General features: G+C 33.9%; 1 protein-coding gene across 2 annotated transcripts in view; it reads right to left on the bottom strand.

Moving 5' to 3' along the window:
• Positions 1-19,275, bottom strand: part of prkcaa (protein kinase C, alpha, a) — a 181,306-nt gene that overhangs the window by 64,579 nt on the left and 97,452 nt on the right. For both annotated transcript variants that reach the window (XM_056459747.1, XM_056459748.1), the window contains exons 4-5: positions 4,120-4,231; positions 3,794-3,922 (exon numbers count right to left, since the gene is read on the bottom strand). In XM_056459747.1, coding sequence (XP_056315722.1) covers positions 3,794-3,922; positions 4,120-4,231 — 241 coding nt within the window. The remainder of the gene's footprint in view (positions 1-3,793; positions 3,923-4,119; positions 4,232-19,275) is intronic.

Raw genomic sequence — 19,275 nt, 5'->3', positions numbered from 1 at the left:
AAGGCTAGTATAAAATAATCTGGGATGTTTAAACTCTGTCATTTAGCCATTTGAAAGACCTAATAATCTTAGACACTTCTCTAAAATTTGATCAACACATTAAAAAGTGAAGTAAAGCTTTTATACGTTAAATTTTTCTCTAGAGTTAAGTCTTGGCTATCATTTAAAGACACTGAGAGAGAGCCAGAAATCAGTGCTTAATAGATGCAAAAATAAAATGGCTGAAACAGCAATGCAGTATGGACACGTTTAGTTTCCAGTGTTGCTACTGATCAGATCAGTTGTTGTTGCTGGTTAGATCAGATGTCCATTGCAGCATTAGAATCCTGTCCAAAGCATTTCAATAATCACCATCCTTGTATACCAATAATCAGAATCAGAATCAGTTTTATTGCCAAATGTGCTTCACACACACAAGGAATTTGTTTTGGCTAAAGAAGCTTCCAGTGTACATAAAGTGACAAGTGACCAACACAAAATAAGTGACCAACTTAACTATCCGGCGCAAGAAGATCACTTCATGGACATTGTGCAAACTATTTCTTGATGCCCACAACTTCAGGCCAGCATATTCAGTGACACCGACTATGTTTACATGGACATGATGTGGACATGGACATGATGTGGGTTGTGGTCAAAGTCAACAGTTAGGGTTAGGCTAAAGTCTGATTGATACTTTGGCCTGGCCGCACGTCACAGTCCTCTGCTTACTGCGAGTGCAACTCATGAAATAGTCAAGGCTTTTCTACTTGATGAATTTGTTGTGATATTCAAAAGAAACCAACTGTAAAATCAGACTGATAAACATAGAAGTAGAAAGTTTCTGGAACTACGTCATATCATTAATATCTTACGATTTTTAAACTAATTATTTTTTATTATTTGTTAGAATTATTTTAATGATTATAAAGATTTTTATAAACATTAAAAATTTTTTTTATCAAACTTTGATGCATCACTTGCTTTTAAACATATCTCAGACCATTCTACCTATCATAGATTATTAAAACATTATTGGCAGCAGAACATGGGTTGCTGTACAAATATATATTTTTATTATGGAAAGAATAAAAGCAAAAAAATAAAAATAAATAAAGTACACTTACTAAAAATATTAACACTTTTTTTTAAATTTAGCCCACTCCACAATTTACTGTCTGGCTAGTTTGTGTCCTCTACTTATATGTTAAAAAGGCAATAGTGGTCCAACATTCCTGACATAGGGCATCAGTATATTGTAAACCTACAGTATAGGTTAAAATATTCTATTCCAGTTATCAAAGAAATAGTTGGTAACACTTTATTTTGATGGTCCATTTGAGTATTAGTAGACTGTCTGCTTAATAGCTGTTGATACTGCTCCTTCAACAGACATTTAACTAACTATAAGAAACTTTGCAAGTAGATGTCAACTTACACTAACCATAACCCCAACCTAACAGTCTACTTATAATTTAATGAGAATTAGTTGGCATGTAGATGCAATGAAACTTAAATTCTACAAACATTCATTCATTCAGTTTCTTTTCGGCCATTGACATCAATGCTTGCTTTTGAGGAATGAGCTATCCATTTTGAGCAAGTGACACGCTTTTGCAGGTTATCAACTAGGTTTTGTAGGTTGCACTAATTGTTTTGAGAAATGCATTAACTGTTGTGCAAATGTAAATAGTGTTGTGAGAAATGCATGAAAGCCACTGAGAAAAACTGTAATCTGGGTTCGCCACAGTGGAATGAACCGGTAACTTATCCAGCATATATTTTATGCAACGGATGCCCTTCCACTCTCAACCCATCACTGGGAAACATCCATACACACTCATTCACATGCACACTCATACACAACGGTCAATTGTAGCTTACCCAATTCACTTATACCACATGTCTTTGGACTGTGGGGGAAACTGGAGCACCCGGAGGAAACCCACGCAAACATGGGGAGAACATGCAAACGAATGTGCTGCCCACTGTACCACCGCATTGCCCAAAATTCAACAAACAGACCATCAAAATAAACTGTGACCAAATAGTTTGTTACTTCATTTTAGTTTTGTAACTATTAAATTGTTTTAAATTCATAATTGTAATATATACATCAGTGTAAAACCCATGAACGGTGGAAAAAGATATTCTGTAATTGTTTATTAAAACTACATGGGTCTCCACTTTTGCCATGGCCTCTTTTAAGTTTTTACAAACTTATAACCTCAAGTTTTTCTAAACTTTTTAACAAAAACTTTCTTCCTTTCCCACTGCGTTGCAATTTCTAGCCAAGAATTATTGGTCATCTGGTTCTCCCTATGATCACGCATGGACAGATCATAAAGATGTCTGTACAGTCGTACCAGTTTCAGACAAAATCTCAAAGTGATTCATATTCAACTCAAATCAAATGCGGCGGCGCACAAATGGTTCACTCGAGTCTCCAAAATTTTGTGTGCTCCGCCAGCTGAAATCATGTTGCGCGTAGCCAAAGCAAACCTCCACAAACACCGAAAAATTGATAATCACAATTATTTTGCTTAAAATGTTAATCACGATTAATAATGACAATTATTCTTTTGTATATATATATATATATATATATATATATATATATATATATATATATATATATATATATATATATATATATATATATATATATATACATATATATATATATATATATACATACATAAATGTTGTCTAGTTTAGTGATGTTAATAATGCATAGAAGAATGCAAAGCAGAATTTTCCTGTGCTCATTAACCCACTGATGAGAGCAACTTTGTGATGGCTTTTAAGGTGGTTAATGAGGTTTTTGTGTTACCTTGGGAAGTTTGAAGTGAACAGGAGCAAAGGCTACCTGATCAACATTACATTCCTGGAAAAAAACACTTGCAATCTAGACACGGTCATCTCATGCTTGTGATGCGGTACAGTCCTTAAACTCCACCCATTAAAATAATGGCTGGGTCTTTATACTGTAAATTCACGATGATATTTAATCATTGATCGTGGGCCACAAATATCATTATCGTTATAATAATTTGATTAATCATGCAGAGTATACGTCGAGTATAAGTAGAGTATAAAATAGCCTATAAATTAGCTCCTGGACAGTACTTGCAGTTGCATGTTAACTGCATAGCAGTAAAGGTTGAATGTGTGCTAGCGAATGATGTGACAAAGTAGATGCCTATAGTTAGTAAACCACAGTCAATATAATAAAGATCTCAGAGCAACACCTTTGGGAAACAAAAGCAGTTTTTGGACATTCCAACAGATATAATACATTAATTATATCAAAACAGAGATGATATAGTAATTGCTATTTGTGTCAGTCTGTCCAAAAAAGCACATTGGTAGGAATGCTGAACTGATGAAAATGAGAATAGTGAAAACTAGGTTTCTTTGCTAGGTTTGCAGACAGACATCAGTGGGGTGGTGCCAGGTCTAGCTGGCAAGAATGAGCAGCAATGTGGAAGTCAGCAAAAATGCCAACTCGAATTATTAGTCAAAATGTTCCCTGGGAGAGAACAGTTTATAATTTTATTTTGAAAAAAGCACATAAGAAAGAATGGAAATAGCAGATTTAATTGGACTGTGAGTAGCATCTGGATGAGTTGGGTGTTTGTAGCCTAGAGCAAGTACTTTTGCTGAGAAGAACAGATCAGTGATATCAGTGGTATATTTTATTGCTATCTAGATATGGGATAAGGGGCATTGCAACAAGTATTTCAAGGAATACAGGTGCCATAAACATAATAAGCTGTTAAAATATTGGCCAAATCAAAAAAGAGAAACTTACCTGAGACATGCATTTTGTCGCCAATCACCTCAATCTTCATGTAAAGGCGTCCCCGTCTCTCGGTGTGGTCCGTTCCACAAAGGCTTGGCACATTCATCACACACTGCTTATGGACATTCATATCACAGGCTGTGAACACAAACACATATTTAATTAAAGCAGAGGTTTCCAACACCTCAAACATTTTTATCATTATTTTGATAATTTTAATATTTAAATGATTCATTAAATAATTGCATTATATATTAACATGGAGACGGAGGTGCCCAAAGTTCTCAAAATGCTGGCCCAAGAACCAGCACAATCAACAAATACTTCATACTTACAGTCACATTTCATCCCTTGGTGTATGAGTCCATATAGAAGAGACCCACAGTGGTCACAGAATGTGGGACTGCCATAAGTGTGGATCTTAAACTTGTGCTTGCTCCTTGGATCCTACTCAGAGAAAAAGATAGATACAAAAAGAAAAACAGAGTTAGGGAATTGAATCTAAAAACACTGAAAGGTACTGAGTCAGAACTGGAGGCAACACTCAAAAAAATATAACTTTTTAACTCGTTCAAACTACTTATTTAAAATAAGCTGAATCAACAGAATTCTTGAGATTTCATTGGGACAACTTAATTTTTTTTATGTTCAATCCACATAAATTTGTTAAAAGTGTTAAGTTAACTTAATTTGTGTTGGGACAACATGAATGTATTGTGTGGAACCCTGCATTTTTTACAGTGTAAAGCACAGCTAAACTTTCCATATCCTTCAATTGCCTTGGTAAGACAGTTAAGAGATCGCAAACAATATTATCCCATGAGATTTCAGAATGCTACAGATTTCCTTGTTATACTGTAGATCAGTGGTTTCCAATGACAGTTTTGCAGTCTTTAAAAAATCTCAAGTTGTAGAGGTTAACACATCAACAGATGCATATGGTATAGACAGGGTATTAAAGGGCACCTATGATGAAAATCATCTTTTGGGAGCTGTTTGGACAGAACTGTGTGTAGGTATAGTGCGTCCACAGTCATACTGGGGTGATAGAAAGACCATAAGGTATATTTTTTTTTAATTACCTGACGTTAAAATAGTCAGATCAAAATCCCTACAATTTTGAGGCCGGCCGCAACGTGACATAGGAGTGTGGTTTCCCCGCCCACTGATTTGATTAACAGCCGCGTATTAACATGTCTCCATAGTAATGTGTATAATCATATCCACAAGAAAGGATGTGTGAAAAGCAACTGGGATAAGAGGATCTGTTGAGCTCGCTGTGATCATCAATCATCAACAAATGTGATCAAGAATGAGTTTTACAAGTTTAAAACGTTTTTTTTAAACAGTGCTTGCTTGTAATAAAGACAGTAAAATCATTATATAATTCATCACCACAGCCGCGTGTCAGAACAATTGTAAAACAAGACGCTTCAATCCCGGTTTGTGGACATTAAATCAGTTTTATTTTGAAAATTAACATAACAGATGTCTATACAGCAGTCCATATAACAGTGCAAAGTTAAATGCGTGCGCTGTGTGCATGTGTGTATGTAAGTGTAACTTTTTAACAACATAGTATTTGACTTATCATTGCAACTCCACAGCAAATACATCAAATCATCATTGGGAAAATTCTTACTGTAGTATTTCTCACAAACGTTACGTGAGATCTGCTTTCTTCATGTCTGTCACTGTGCTGTTTATCTGACGCAGCTGAGGCGGAGATTGAGGCACACTCTGAAAGGCACGTGGGAATGGTGGATGGGGAGAACTAGCATTAAAGGCACAGGCCACAAAAACAGCTACATTGTGTTCAGAGCAGAAATTCCAATATTCTGAAAGGTATGATAAAGAATCTGATGGGTGTTTTGAGCTGAAACTTTACAGACACATTCTGAAGACACAAAATACTTATCTTAAATCTTGAAAATAAGTGCCCTTTAAAACAAAAAAAATGTCAGGTTTGTTACTTTTGGGACAAAAAAAAAAAAAAATATATATATATATATATAAATATAAATATATATATATATAAATATAAATATAAATAAATATATATATATATATATATATATATATATATATATATATATATATATATATATATATATGTATAATAAAAACAGCTACTAAACCATGTTTATATAATTATAAACTCAAAAAGGAAAACATCTGGAGTTATGTAATTGAAAATCAAAAACTGACATCCTGAGGGAAAATACAGACGATGCCTCCAACATCAGTGTACTGTAATATTAGCTGATAATATCAAGAGTTAGTTTTGTTATGATTTTATTCATGTTATGGAGCATGAGAGCCTTCAACCGTTGCCATCCATCTGCAGCATTCGGCTTACTTTTCTATTCCATGAAAAATGAAAATCATTCAGGTATACTCATGATGATGAGCAATGATGACAGAATTGTAATATTTTTATACACATTCTATTTAATCTTCCAATCTCGATGATCACTTGTACTTTCTTGATCTACAAATCTAAAAATGGGAGTCATTGTTTAGTTTTTTTGTCCCTAGTTTTAATATCATTTACTATATTCTTTTCAAAACATTAATGGAGGAAGAGGAGAATATCTAATCCAACACTGCCCCAAGACGTACTGTAATGCATGAGAAACAATTTCCTTTTAAAGAGTTCAAAGAGTTTCCTTTTCAAAGGTCTGACCATAGCCAAACATTATAAACACACCCTCATATCAGAGAACCATCCACTTTTAAAAAAGGATGAATATTTCATGGATGGTTGAATATAATCAGCTATAACAGTTTTCAACAACATTTAACACAGGCTTCAGTGTTGCTCCGGAAATCACAATAATGATCCAATCTTTCCATTAAAATGCCACTGAAATCAAAATAGCCATTAACATCTAACAGAATAAAAGCCTCATGCCTTTGGAATTATTGTGAAACTCACAAAAAGTACAAGTACATTCATTGTTCAAGACTTATCAGAGTTCCCAAACAGATAAAGAGCTAATGATTATTTGACATACGATAAATAGCAAGGAAGCACTTGCAAAATTATATATATATATATATATATATATATATATATATATATATATATATATATACACACACACACACACATATATATATATATATATATATATATATATATATATATATATATATATATATATATATATATATATATATATATATATATTATATTGACGTGCTTTCTTTTTTAATGGCAAAATAAAGGTCATATTAATAAAATGTGCTATATCTTGGTTTGTATATTAAAGAGCTCCTATTATGGGTTTTTGAAAATGACCTTCCATATAGTGTGTAACACTGCTCTAAGTGAAGTGAAATATCTAGCCAAGGCTTAAATCTGAAAGCGGAGAGTGTTTAAAACTATTAATTCATTTATAAAAGAGTTGACTCAGTGCTTCAAATGAATCGTCTTGATAACGAATCTTTAGCCATTTCGGCCTGACGTTTATTGAAACTTAAGCCCCGCCCAATTGTTGCGTGTGCAAATCTGGGAAAATTTAAACCTGCGGCCCCGCCCACAAACAGAGTAAGCAAAGAAAAACAGAAAGACAAACACTGTAGCAGACCCCGGTTAAATTAAGTCATGTAGACACTGACATCACGGGAGTTTCCGCAATAAATAACAAAACGGGAGGGTGGCGGGAGATCCCGTCTGAAATACGGGAAGACTCCCGGGAAAAACAGGAATGTTGGCAGGTATGCTCACACATACACTATGCAGTCTGACTACTTTAATATTGTTGATAAGCCGTGGTGGGCATTTCACTCTGTCTCGTACTGAGCGCTGTCGACCAATCGCAACAGACTGTCATCGGTCCAATCAGCGCTGATTAGCTTCGCGCTAATGAGGGGTTTGGGAACATGAATCACTGAACGGATTATATGGGAGTCGCTGGGATAATTATGTAAAAATAAATGAATATTATAAGACAATGAAAGTGTTTTTTGACTTTGCATGCATATCAGCCTGTTGTTGGAGACCCTTAAAAAAATATATGGCTCTTTTTAATGTATAATAGGGGCTCTTTAAAGATCATTAAGCAACTGCATAGTCTCCCTGTGTGGCTAGTTTCATGTGCATTTGAATGCAGATTATTTGTGGGGGTAAACAACAGCTATTTACCAGTCTGCCTAATTCTGCCTAATTGAATCCCTGTGCATTTGGAATATTAAAATCTTGCAAACCGGAACCTATAGATCATATAGTATATATAGTATATACATATTTACATACATATTGCTTACAAATGTTAAGAATTTTCCAGTATTTATTTTCAAATAAATAAAAATACTATCAAATATATAGTTTAACTTTTTCTTTTTTTTATCTGATTATGATTTTATTTATTATTTATAAAAATACTATAAATCATTATTTTTATATCCTTGCTTTTTTATTTTATGTAATCAAAAAGCAACACCCAAGAACTATAATCATGCAAATAAATCAAATGTTTAAAAATATTAACTTTAATTTAACCAGTATAGCGTACTGTACATAGTCAGTCAGAACTGTTGTAAAAATCCCTCAAAATGATTTAATGAACACTAGTGTCAGGTGATTTCATGAGAGAGAGTAGGGGTTAACTGTTGCTTGCCATCGAGTTCAGCCTTCTCAGTGTTTCATAGCAGTGGTACAACTCCACATTGCTAGTTGTAGGTACAATTATAGAATCTGACAAAATAGGCACTCAGTCTTGTATGGTGTAAAACATCACACATTGATGACCCATTACAGTGTGTAAGGACTTATGTCATGATGGAGACCAAAGCAATATTCCAAGTATGCATGTACTGTGCAAAAATTTTAGACCAATATTATACCTGTATCTGCTGTTTTACAGATGAAAGGGTCACATATATCATTATACCATAAGTATGACCAGTGTGATATGTGAACAGTCATAAGTCATTTTTGTATTTTTTTTTTCTTAAATTAAGATTTATACAGGGTCTTTCACTTGATACATGGCATGTTAGGTTGGGTTGAGTTAATTTTTTTTTGGTTTAATTGTTTACAATAAGACAATGTTAGAGAGAGGCTGTTTGTCCTGTTTTGAGCTGCATTATTGTTAGTGATATTGTCCGAATTGATGGAATTGTGAATGTTGAAAATTACAGATGGGTTTTAATCCATTATGCCATTCCTTCTGGAAAGAACTTCAGTTGCAATAGTTTTAATTTACAGCATGATAATGATCTGCTAACTTCAGTGAAATCCTATTTGGAGAAAAGAAAACAGCTGATCAAACACAGACAGTCATGAAATGGCCTCCACGGGGTCTGGACCTGAATATTATAGAGGCTGTATCACCCGGACATAAAAACAAAGATAAGACACTTGCTTACCTAAAAAAAAACTTTGGAAAGTGGTAAAAGAAGCCCGATATTATAAATCACATTATTTCAGAAATTGTCAGGACAATTAGAACAAAACAGTTCAAGCTTTGCTTGGTGCCAAGGGAAGCCACATTATAGATAAAGCCATTTGCTTTAAGGGGAAATGTCGTGCTGTTGTTTTTTTGTACATATTTCCTATGTTTTCTGTTTGTTTTTAATAAAGAGACTGATTGATTGTATATTGTGTGAAAGTCTTAGGCCAACAAAGCTGGTTTAGTGCTTAGGAATTTTGCACAGTACTGTATATACAGTTGAAGTCAGAATTATTAGCCCGCCTTTGATTTTTTATTATTATTTTTTTAAATATTTCTCAAATGTTGTTTAACAGAGTAAGAACATTTTTACAGTATGTCCAATAATATTTTTTCTTCTGGAGAAAGTTTTATTTGCTTTATTTCGGCTAGAATAAAAGCAGTTTTTTATTTTTTAAACACAATTTTAAGGTCAAAATTTTTAGCCCCATTTTTTTCGACTGTCTTCAGAACAAACCACTGTTATACAATAACTTGCCTAATTACCCTAACCTGCCTAGTTAACCTGATTAACCTAGTTAAGCCTTTAAATGTCACTTTAAGCTGTATAGAAGTGTATTGAAAAATATCTAGTAAAATATTATTTACTGTCATCATGGCAAAGATAAAATAAATCAGTTATTAGAAATGAGTTATTAAAACTGTTATGTTTGGAAATGTGTTGAAAAAAATCTTCTCTCCTTTAAACAAAAATTGGGGAAAAAATAAACAGGGGGGCTAATAATTCAGGGGGCTAATAATTCTGACTTCAACTGTATATGGATTTATGTGCTGTATTCATTCATTCATTCATTCATCCATCCATTCATCCATTCATTTGTTCATTCATTCAATTGATCAAAGCACTTTCAGTGCTTTCTTTGATCAGTGATCACTGACCAAATAATCAAGTCACACTGTGTAGTTTTCGTCGCTAGAGGGAGTGTATATTTACAATATACTGTACAAAGGCGCAGTCTGATGATGCCATGACTGAGTGTGGAATTATGGGAGTTGTCATCTTAATTTAAGACCGCTGAGGCAATTGATGATGAAAGTTAAGTGCGATTCAGCATGAAAGCAGCAGAGCTTTTATTATGCTACAGTTGACCTCTTCCAGCTCTTCTAGTCATAAACACATGAGGTAGAATCATCGTTGTAAAGCAATGTTTCTTTACAGTGCTGCTAACTGCAATCTAATAAACCAACATATGGTTGGTGTGTATGACATCATTAGCATGGTGAAACAAGACACAGTCCATTTAAAATTGCTTATTTTTCTGTATTTGAACATTCTTCAAAACATTATGGATAAGATAATGCAAGTATATATGTCAGCAAAATACATAATGTTCCAGAGGTTGTTGGATATTATAATAATACAAAAGTGTACATACTGTCCATGTTTACATTTAATAAGGATTACAGTAAGTTCTAAAGTAACAATGTCCTGCCATTGCACTGCATGAACCCAACTGGTTTAGAGAGAGCAATATAACGACAAGACCATGCATAGCATCAAAAACTAATCCATAAACCATAAACTGGGCATTTCAGGACATAAAGCTAAAGAAGATTATGAGTAAGAGTACGGTTTATTTTTTACCCTATACAGTATGCAAAAGTATTGGAAACCCCTCTGTGGCTGTATAGTAATGTGGTCTTTCTTTATAAGAGAAGATTGCAATGATATACCATTCAGTTTCTTGAGAAAGCTAGTTTATGTCATGTTGTTCCTAGTGTATGAAATGCCTAGTGTAGCAGTTTTAAGATGTGTGACATTAAATTAATTAAATAAAAAGTGAAAAATAGGTTATGCACCCTCTCTTTTGTGTGGATTTCGAAGTCCGTAGTCACTAAATGCTGATTTATTACAAAACAAAACTAATTTGAGTGACTCAGTGAATCTTAACACAGGTACAACCAATCATGAAAAAGGATATTTAACATAGCTAATTGCTAGTTGTGCTTCTCCTTATTGTGAACCAGAAAGTAGCAACACGGGAGCCTCAAAAGAACTTCCTAAAGACCTAAAAACTGAGATAATTCATCAACGTGAATTAGGAGAAAGATACAAAAAGCTATCATAAAGGTTTAAAGTCTCTGTCTCCACAGTCAGAAATATAGTAAGAAAATGCAAGGCCAAATAAACAGTTGTTGTGAAGGAAAGATGTGGTAGGCCAAGAACAATATCTGAAAGGCAAAGGTGAAGAATGGTTAGAATGGTCACAGACAAACCACAGACCACCTTTAAAGAGCTCCAGCATCATCTTGATGATGATAGTGTCATTGCAGATCGTTCCACAGTTCAGCGCATACTCCACAAAGAAAAACTCAATGGAAGGGTCATGCAGAAAAAAAAAGCTTTTTCTGCATACTGTCAACAAGCATAGTCATATACAAGGCTCATCTGGACAAGCCCGAATCATTTTGGAAAAATAAATGGTTGACAGATGAAACTAAGATTGAGTTATTTGGTTAAAATTAAAGGCGGCAAAAGAACAGCATTCTAGGAAAAGAACCTGCTTCTTACTCTAAAACATGGCGCAGGGTCCATCATACCATAGGGATGTGTGGCAAGCACAGGTAATGGAGACTTTCTTTGAGTTGAAGGTCATATGGATTCCACTCAGTATCACTGAATTTTTAAGAAAAATGTTCAGGAATCATTTAAGAGGCTGAAGTTTCGCCAGAGTTGGATGTTTCAGCAGGACAATGACCCAAAGCACAGTTCCAGATCTACCAAGGAATTCACACTCAGACCCAATACAATGTACTAGAATGGCCATCTCAATACCCAAACTTGAACATCATTAAAAATCTATGGATTGATTGAAAAGGGCCATTCACGCTCTGCACCTATCAAACCTGGTTAAACTGGAGACATTTTGCAAGGAAAAATGGTAAAAAATGCCTTCAGCAAGATTTAAGGACTTGTTCTTGGCTATAAGAATGGTTTCAGGCTGTTATTTCAGCAAAAGCTGGCTCCACAAAATATTGATGTCATTATTCTGTTGGGGTGCCCAAAAATTGAACCAAAAGTCTGTTTTGGTTATGATTTTAATTGAATTGCATCTGTTAATGAAATAAACGTTATGTCAAAACTGAAATGTTGCTTTTTCCAAGAGTATAAAACATATTTAAATGAAATTGCTGCTTTGAAAGGCCAGCAGGCTATGACTTTTGCATAAAACTGTATATATATTGATAATACTTCAGCTGGTTTCACATACCAATATAAAAACAATGCACAAACCATGTGACTGACCTGAATAAGAGCGAAGAAAGACTAAAGTCAAATCTGAAATTCCTTATTTTATTTAGTTTGAGATAATAAATATAATATCTGCCTACCTATCAACATTTAAATCTGCCAGAGACATGTAAACCTTTCCTGTCATTAAAAATGACTACATACAGTAGGTATTCATTAGGTACCCACCCAGAATGACCTTTACCACCTGGTAATGAGTCATTCCAGAGACATTTCCCTCACCACCAGATGGCACAACTACGTTCTGTTAAATGCATAGCTGTGTTAAAATAAACATTAATAAACAAATTCAGAAATCTTGCAAAAAACTCATGGATTTGCAAAAACTGAACATTCTAAAAAAGAAAGTTCTGTAAAATACTATTTCCTTCAATCTTTTTTAAAAATGATAAAAGTAGATAAAGATTAATTAGAAGTGTAAAGAATATAAAAAATAAATAAATAAATTCGAAAGTTTCCATAAATTATTTAATTTTTGTAAGTATGTGTGGCAGACTTTCAGTATAAGGACTACAAACTATATTCACTAAGGCAAAGGCAATGGAACCATTACTGAAATATTAGTTATACATGCAAAAATGGAAACGTCTTTATTTAACAAGCCAGTACTGTCATTTGCTCTGACAGAAGATACACTGATAGAACAAACTTATTGTAAACTAACTTTTATTAGCTTTGATTTGGTGCATCAAATTATTTTCAAAAAGAGCTTTAGTGATTTTTTTTATCAGCAACTATTTGCATTAGTGTTGTCATCCATGTCCTTCTTTGATTGCAGAGCACATGGAAATTCGGTCTCTGGGTCAGAAGTGGTGTGAACAAACACGCAGATTTGAATTTTCAAATACTGTGATGTGATCACAAGATGCAGTGATAAACACAACAATGTTGGCTCATTCTTGTCAATTTATGGTTTTCCAACATGCTCTGACATATTCTGACTTCTGTTAGCATAACAAGGATTAGTGAATGATTGATGTGGGTGGAGCAGAGATGTACAACTTTCAACTGCAATGTAATTTTGAGGGTAATAAGACACTAGCGCCTATTTCAGACAATTCGAGACATTTGCTTTCTGTTTATTTACGGTTGGTAACTGCATTAAGGGATGTTGATCTCTGCACTGTCAACTTTTGATGTTGAAAATTCAAGCCTACAATTTAACAAAATGACTTTTATTGACATTTTAGTGTTTTGAAATAATATACAGTTGAAGTCAGAATATTAGCCCGCTTTTTCAAATATTTCCCAAATTATGTTTAACAGAGCAAAGACATTTTCACAGTACATCTGATAATATTTTTTTCTTCTGGAGAAAGTCTCATTTTTTGGCGAGAATAAAAGCAGCTTTTATTTTTTTAAAAACCATTTTAAGGTCAAAATTTTTAGTTTCTTTAAGCTAATTTTTTTTCGAAAGTCTACAGAACAAACCATCGTTACACAATAACTTGCCTAATTACCCTAACCTGCCTAGTTAACCTAATTAACCTTGTTAAGTTTTTAAATGTCACTTTAAGCTGAATACTAGTATCTTGAAAAATATCTATTAAAATATTATGTAGTCATCATGGCAAACATAAAATAAATCAGTTATTAGAAATGAGTTATTAAAACTATTATGTTTAGAAATGTGTTGAAAAAATCGTCTCTACAGTAAACAGAAATTGGGGAAAAAAATAAACAGGGAGGCTAATAATTCGTGGAGGTAAATAATTCTGACTGCAACTGTATATAGTTATATAATAATAAAACGTATAAGAAAGAGAAAAATATGTCTGTAAAATAACAGAAAATGTTAACAAAAAAAACAAACAAAACAAAACAAAAAAAAAAAAAAAAACAGAAAATGTACTGGCAGTTTATTACAAGGTTTTTGTATTGTAATATACAACACCAACCAAGACAATAGATCCCTTTATACCATTAAAAATGTCAATAAAAGTCACTTTTTTTTTTAACGATTCAAGGTTAATAGTTAATGGAGAAAATCAGAATCAGAATCAGAAAGAGCTTTATTGCCAGGTATGTTCACACATACGAGGAACTTGTTTTCGTGACAGAGCTTCTACAGTGCAACAGGATAACAGAGACAGGACATAAAACAGATAATAAATATATTTAAAAAAAAAATAGAAGTAGTGAGTGCAAATATACAATTGACAAGTGTATCTACGTGTTTATTACTATATACAACGTTATATGTGCAGCTGTTATGTGCAAATTTCACATGTAAAGTGTGTTGTTAAATAAGTGTATATGTGTATAAAAGTGTATAGCAAGTAGTGATGTTGGTTCCACAAATATTATCATCAAGTGTTCACGAGATGGATTGCCTGAGGGAAGAAACTGTTTTTGTGTCGAGCTGTTCTGGTGCGCAGTGTTCTGTAGCGTCGACCAGAAGGTAAAAGTTCAAAGAGGCAGTGTGCTGGGTGTGAGGGGTCCACAGTAATTTTGGCAGCCCTTCTGCTCGCTCTGGATAAGTACAGTTCTGGGGGAGTAGGAAGGGTTGTACCAGTGATTCGCTCAGCACTCGAACTATTCGACGTAGTCATTGGAGATCGTATTTAGTAGCTGAGCTAAACCAGACAGTTATTGATGTGCAGATGACTGATTCAATGATGGAGGTGTAGAATTGTTTCAGCAGCTCTTTTGGGAGGTTAATCTTCCTCAGCTGACGAAGAAAGTACAGCCTCTGTTGAGCTTTTTTGACAATGGAGTCAATGTGAGTGTCCCACTTCAGGTCCTGAGAGATGGTGGTGCCCAGGAACCTGAATGACTCCACTGCTGCCACAATGCTGTCCATGATGCTCAGTGGGGGGAGAGCAGGGGGGTTTCTCCTGAAGTCCACTATCATTTCCACTGTTTTGAGCGTGTTGAGCTCCAGGTTGTTGTGACTGCACCAGACAGCCAACTCCTTAACCTCCTGTCTGTAAGCAGACTTGTCACCGTCCGGAATGAGGCCGATAAGTGTGGTGTCGTCTGCAAACTTCAAGAGCTTCACAGAGGAGTCTTTTGAAGTGCAGTCATTCGTGTACAGGGAGAAGAGCAGTGGGGACAGGACACACCCCTGGGGGGCGCCAGTGCTGATTGTGCGGATGCTAGATGAGAATTTTCCCAGCTTCACCAGCTGCTGCCTGTCCATTAGGAAGCTGTTGATCCACTGACTGACAGAGGTAGGCACAGAGAGCTGAGTTAATTTGGGCAGGAGAAGTTTTGGGATGATAGTGTTAAACGCCGAGCTGAAGTCAACAAACAAGATCCTCACATAGGTCCCTGGTCTGTCTAGGTGTTGCAGAACATAATGCAGTCCCATATTTACTGCATCATCCACTGACCTGTTTGCTCTGTAGCCAAACTGAAGAGATTCCAGTGAGGATTCAGTGATGTCCTTTAGGTGGGCCAGCACCAGTTTTTCAAAAAACTTCATGACCATGGATGTTAGTGCCACCGGTCTGTAGTCATTTAGTCCTGTAAGTTTGGGTTTCTTTGGGATGGGGATGATGGTGGAGCGTTTAAGGCAGGATGGCACTTCACACAGCTCCAGTGATCTGATGAAGGTCAGGGTGAAGATGGGGGCCAGTTGGTCAGCACAGGATTTTAAACAGGCTGGTGTTATAAAATCTGGGCCTGGTGCTTTTTTCCTCTTCTGTTTCCGGAAGACCTGGCGCACCTCCTCTTCACTGAACTGAAGTGCAGGTATGGGGGAGGCGGGGGGTGGTGGAGGTGTTAATGGTGGCGTGAAGAGCAGTTCAGAGTGGATGTGGGGGGTTTTCTCAAACCGGCAGTAAAACTCATTCAGGTCGTTTGCAAGTCGTTCATTGTCTACAGTGCTGGGGGATGGTGTCTTGTAGTTTGTGAAAAGATCAAGGTGCCATAATGCAATTAAAATGGATAAATAAATGAGGAAAATATATCATAGAAAAACACGAATCATACTGTACAATACAGAAAACTGAAAAGTGTTTTTAAGATTTGTCACATTTAATTTTCAAAGTTTACATATTCAATTAAAGGCTGACAGGTTTAACCAATTTTGATTAATTATTAAATATTAAAATTAAATTTCAATATATGGCTGACAATTTAATGGGTGTGTATTGTTTTTCATGGTCCTCCAAAACATATAAATGATGTAAAAAGAAACAAAAAGTAAGAGAGAGAAGAAAAAGTAAGTATTTTTCAAATGGCATTTTATCAATTTAAGATTTATAATTAATCTGTGCCCACATGAGCTGTGCACACATTTGTTTATACATTTTATAACTACTTTATAAAGATTATTTTGTAAGAACAGTGAATGTTTGGAAACTTCTAAAAATAAAAAAATGGGCTTTTCCTTTTCATGCATCATACATTTGTGCAGTGTGCACTTTGTCTGATGGAAGCATCTGGATGATCAAAAGCAGAAGCTGTTTAGCATTTTTCACATTAGCATGGATTTTAACATGAAAGGCCAATCTGGATTCGGACATCTGTAGATCACTGTTTTCTTCTTTATTGTGAATCAACCATACAGGCCTTATTTCACAGTCCCTCCTAATTAGACTTGGAGCTGTTACCCCACAATATTAAGCCAAAAATATATGTAAAATTGCTACTTTTCTGAAGTAAAATCTTTAATAAGTTATACTCCTTATTGTACATTTTTTTCCCTGACACACAATAATTAATGTTTCTAGGTGCAACATTCCACATTTGTTTGAGCTCCAATACAGTAACAGAGACCATATGCTGCGTTATTTTGTTTTTAACTTGTTAATAGCACACCAAATGTTTACTTGATGATATTAAACATGAATTATAGTTTTATAAACACATTTTATTGTATTATTTATTATCTATTTTTCTTACTAAAATGCATGCATACAGTAAAAAATGCAGGGATCCACACAATTTATTCATGTTGTCCCAACACAAATCGATTAAGTTAACTTAACACCTTTAACAAATTTATGTGGATTGAACATAAAAAAATTCCCAATGAAATCTCATGAATCGTGATGTGTCAGCTCATTTTAAATAAGTAGTTTGAACAAGCAAAAAAGATTTTTTAATGTATGTAAAAAATAATAACACATAGAAACATATTTATTGCTCAATTACACTGAAAATAATTACACTTCCAACAAACTTAAAAATTTTCCTCAAATTATAATTGAACTGTGATTCAAAGTATAAAGTGTAATTTAATCTAAATCAAACATATTTATTGTTGTCAAGAAAAAAGAATTACATCTCCCATAATGTAAATATAAATATATATAAATAAAAATAATATATGTTATACTTCAGTACAAAGTATTTTGTTAATAATTTTTCTAAATAAATACTGCAATTTGTTACAGCTAAATTGATATATTACCATAAAGTTATAGTTTTGACTTGGCTGAAAAAGTATTTTAACATTAAAATTACATTTAAAATATTTAATCTGACCAAGAAAAAAAAATATTTGACTCAAAGGTAAAATATTGTTTTTACAGACGATGAATTAATTGGATTACTTTGCTTTGACTTAAAATCAAAAGTTATTGCTTGAACTAAACTATAATAAATACTTATAATGTTAGGCTATGCTATTGCTACACTCTAAAAAATATTGAGTTATATATTTAACCCAATGGTTGAGTTAAAAATATTGGGTGCTTTGTTGGGTTATTTTTAACCTTTATTGGATTATTTAATAATAACTAAACCAGTTGGGTTAAATATTGGTGCTTTGTTGGGTTATTTTTAACCTTTATTGTGTTATTTATTTAATAACTCAACCAGTTGGGTTAAAAATTTTAATTGAAGTCAACTGATTTAACTGACACAGAACAGCTGTATTAATTTGCGTACATAATGTTGTTTTTGCATTATAAAGTATATTTAAGCTCTAACGCAATAATGTTTTTTTTTTTTTTTTATCAAATTACCTCTCTGTGCCGTGTTTTTTTCTATCAGTTTCATCAGCATTCTTAATTGTTGATGATACAAATGCGCACTTCATAGCCAATCTATATTAAAAGAATAAAAACGCTTAAGTGTCTAGAACTAAAAATGTGCTGGAAATAAAGCATTTTCAATATTTTTGAAAACTGTATGTTATTTATTTACACAACCATAATTATAAAATTAATAGTAGTACAAGTAATAGTGGCAAAAATAATACCAGTATGGGAAAAAAAAAATACATTTAATCAAAAAACCCAATGCACTGGGTTAAAATAACCCTATAGTTGAGAAGGTGCTATAATAACCTATAGTTGGGTTATATGTTGGGGTATTTTTAACCCAAGTATTTTAACTGAGTAGTTATTTTATTTTCAATAATGAGGTAAACTATCTGTAGGTACTTTAAATATGGATTTACATGTCACGCAAGAAACTGAAAAGCTCATAAACAGTAACTTATTTCATGTAGTCACATGAAAACTGCTGGTTTAAAGTAAACATATTACTTTGAAAAAAAAACTAATAGTTTTAAGTTTACCTAGGGTGTCCATTTTTTGCTTTAAGGCAAACTGAATAAAACTGGTAATAATCAGAAAACATAATTTTCACTTCACCCAATATAAAAATGTGCTTTGAACGAAAATAGTTAATGACTACATTTTCAGTGATTTTGGTGACAGCACAGAAAGTAATATGGCAGTGGCATATATTTTAGATCAAAGTGGTAAAGAGAGGGGAGAAGGGCGGTGGGCTTCCTCTCATTTGTGGCTTGTGTTAATTAGCCCTCCATCCTCTGTTTATTATTAATGCATCACTTAAAGTGCGGCAGTTATAAACCTGCC

The sequence above is a fragment of the Danio aesculapii genome, chromosome 6 (genome assembly GCF_903798145.1).
Source record: "Danio aesculapii chromosome 6, fDanAes4.1, whole genome shotgun sequence".
Classification (NCBI taxonomy): Eukaryota; Metazoa; Chordata; class Actinopteri; order Cypriniformes; family Danionidae; genus Danio; species Danio aesculapii.
The sequence above is the reverse complement of the archived record's forward strand: the minus strand, read 5'-3'. Positions and strand labels throughout refer to the sequence as shown.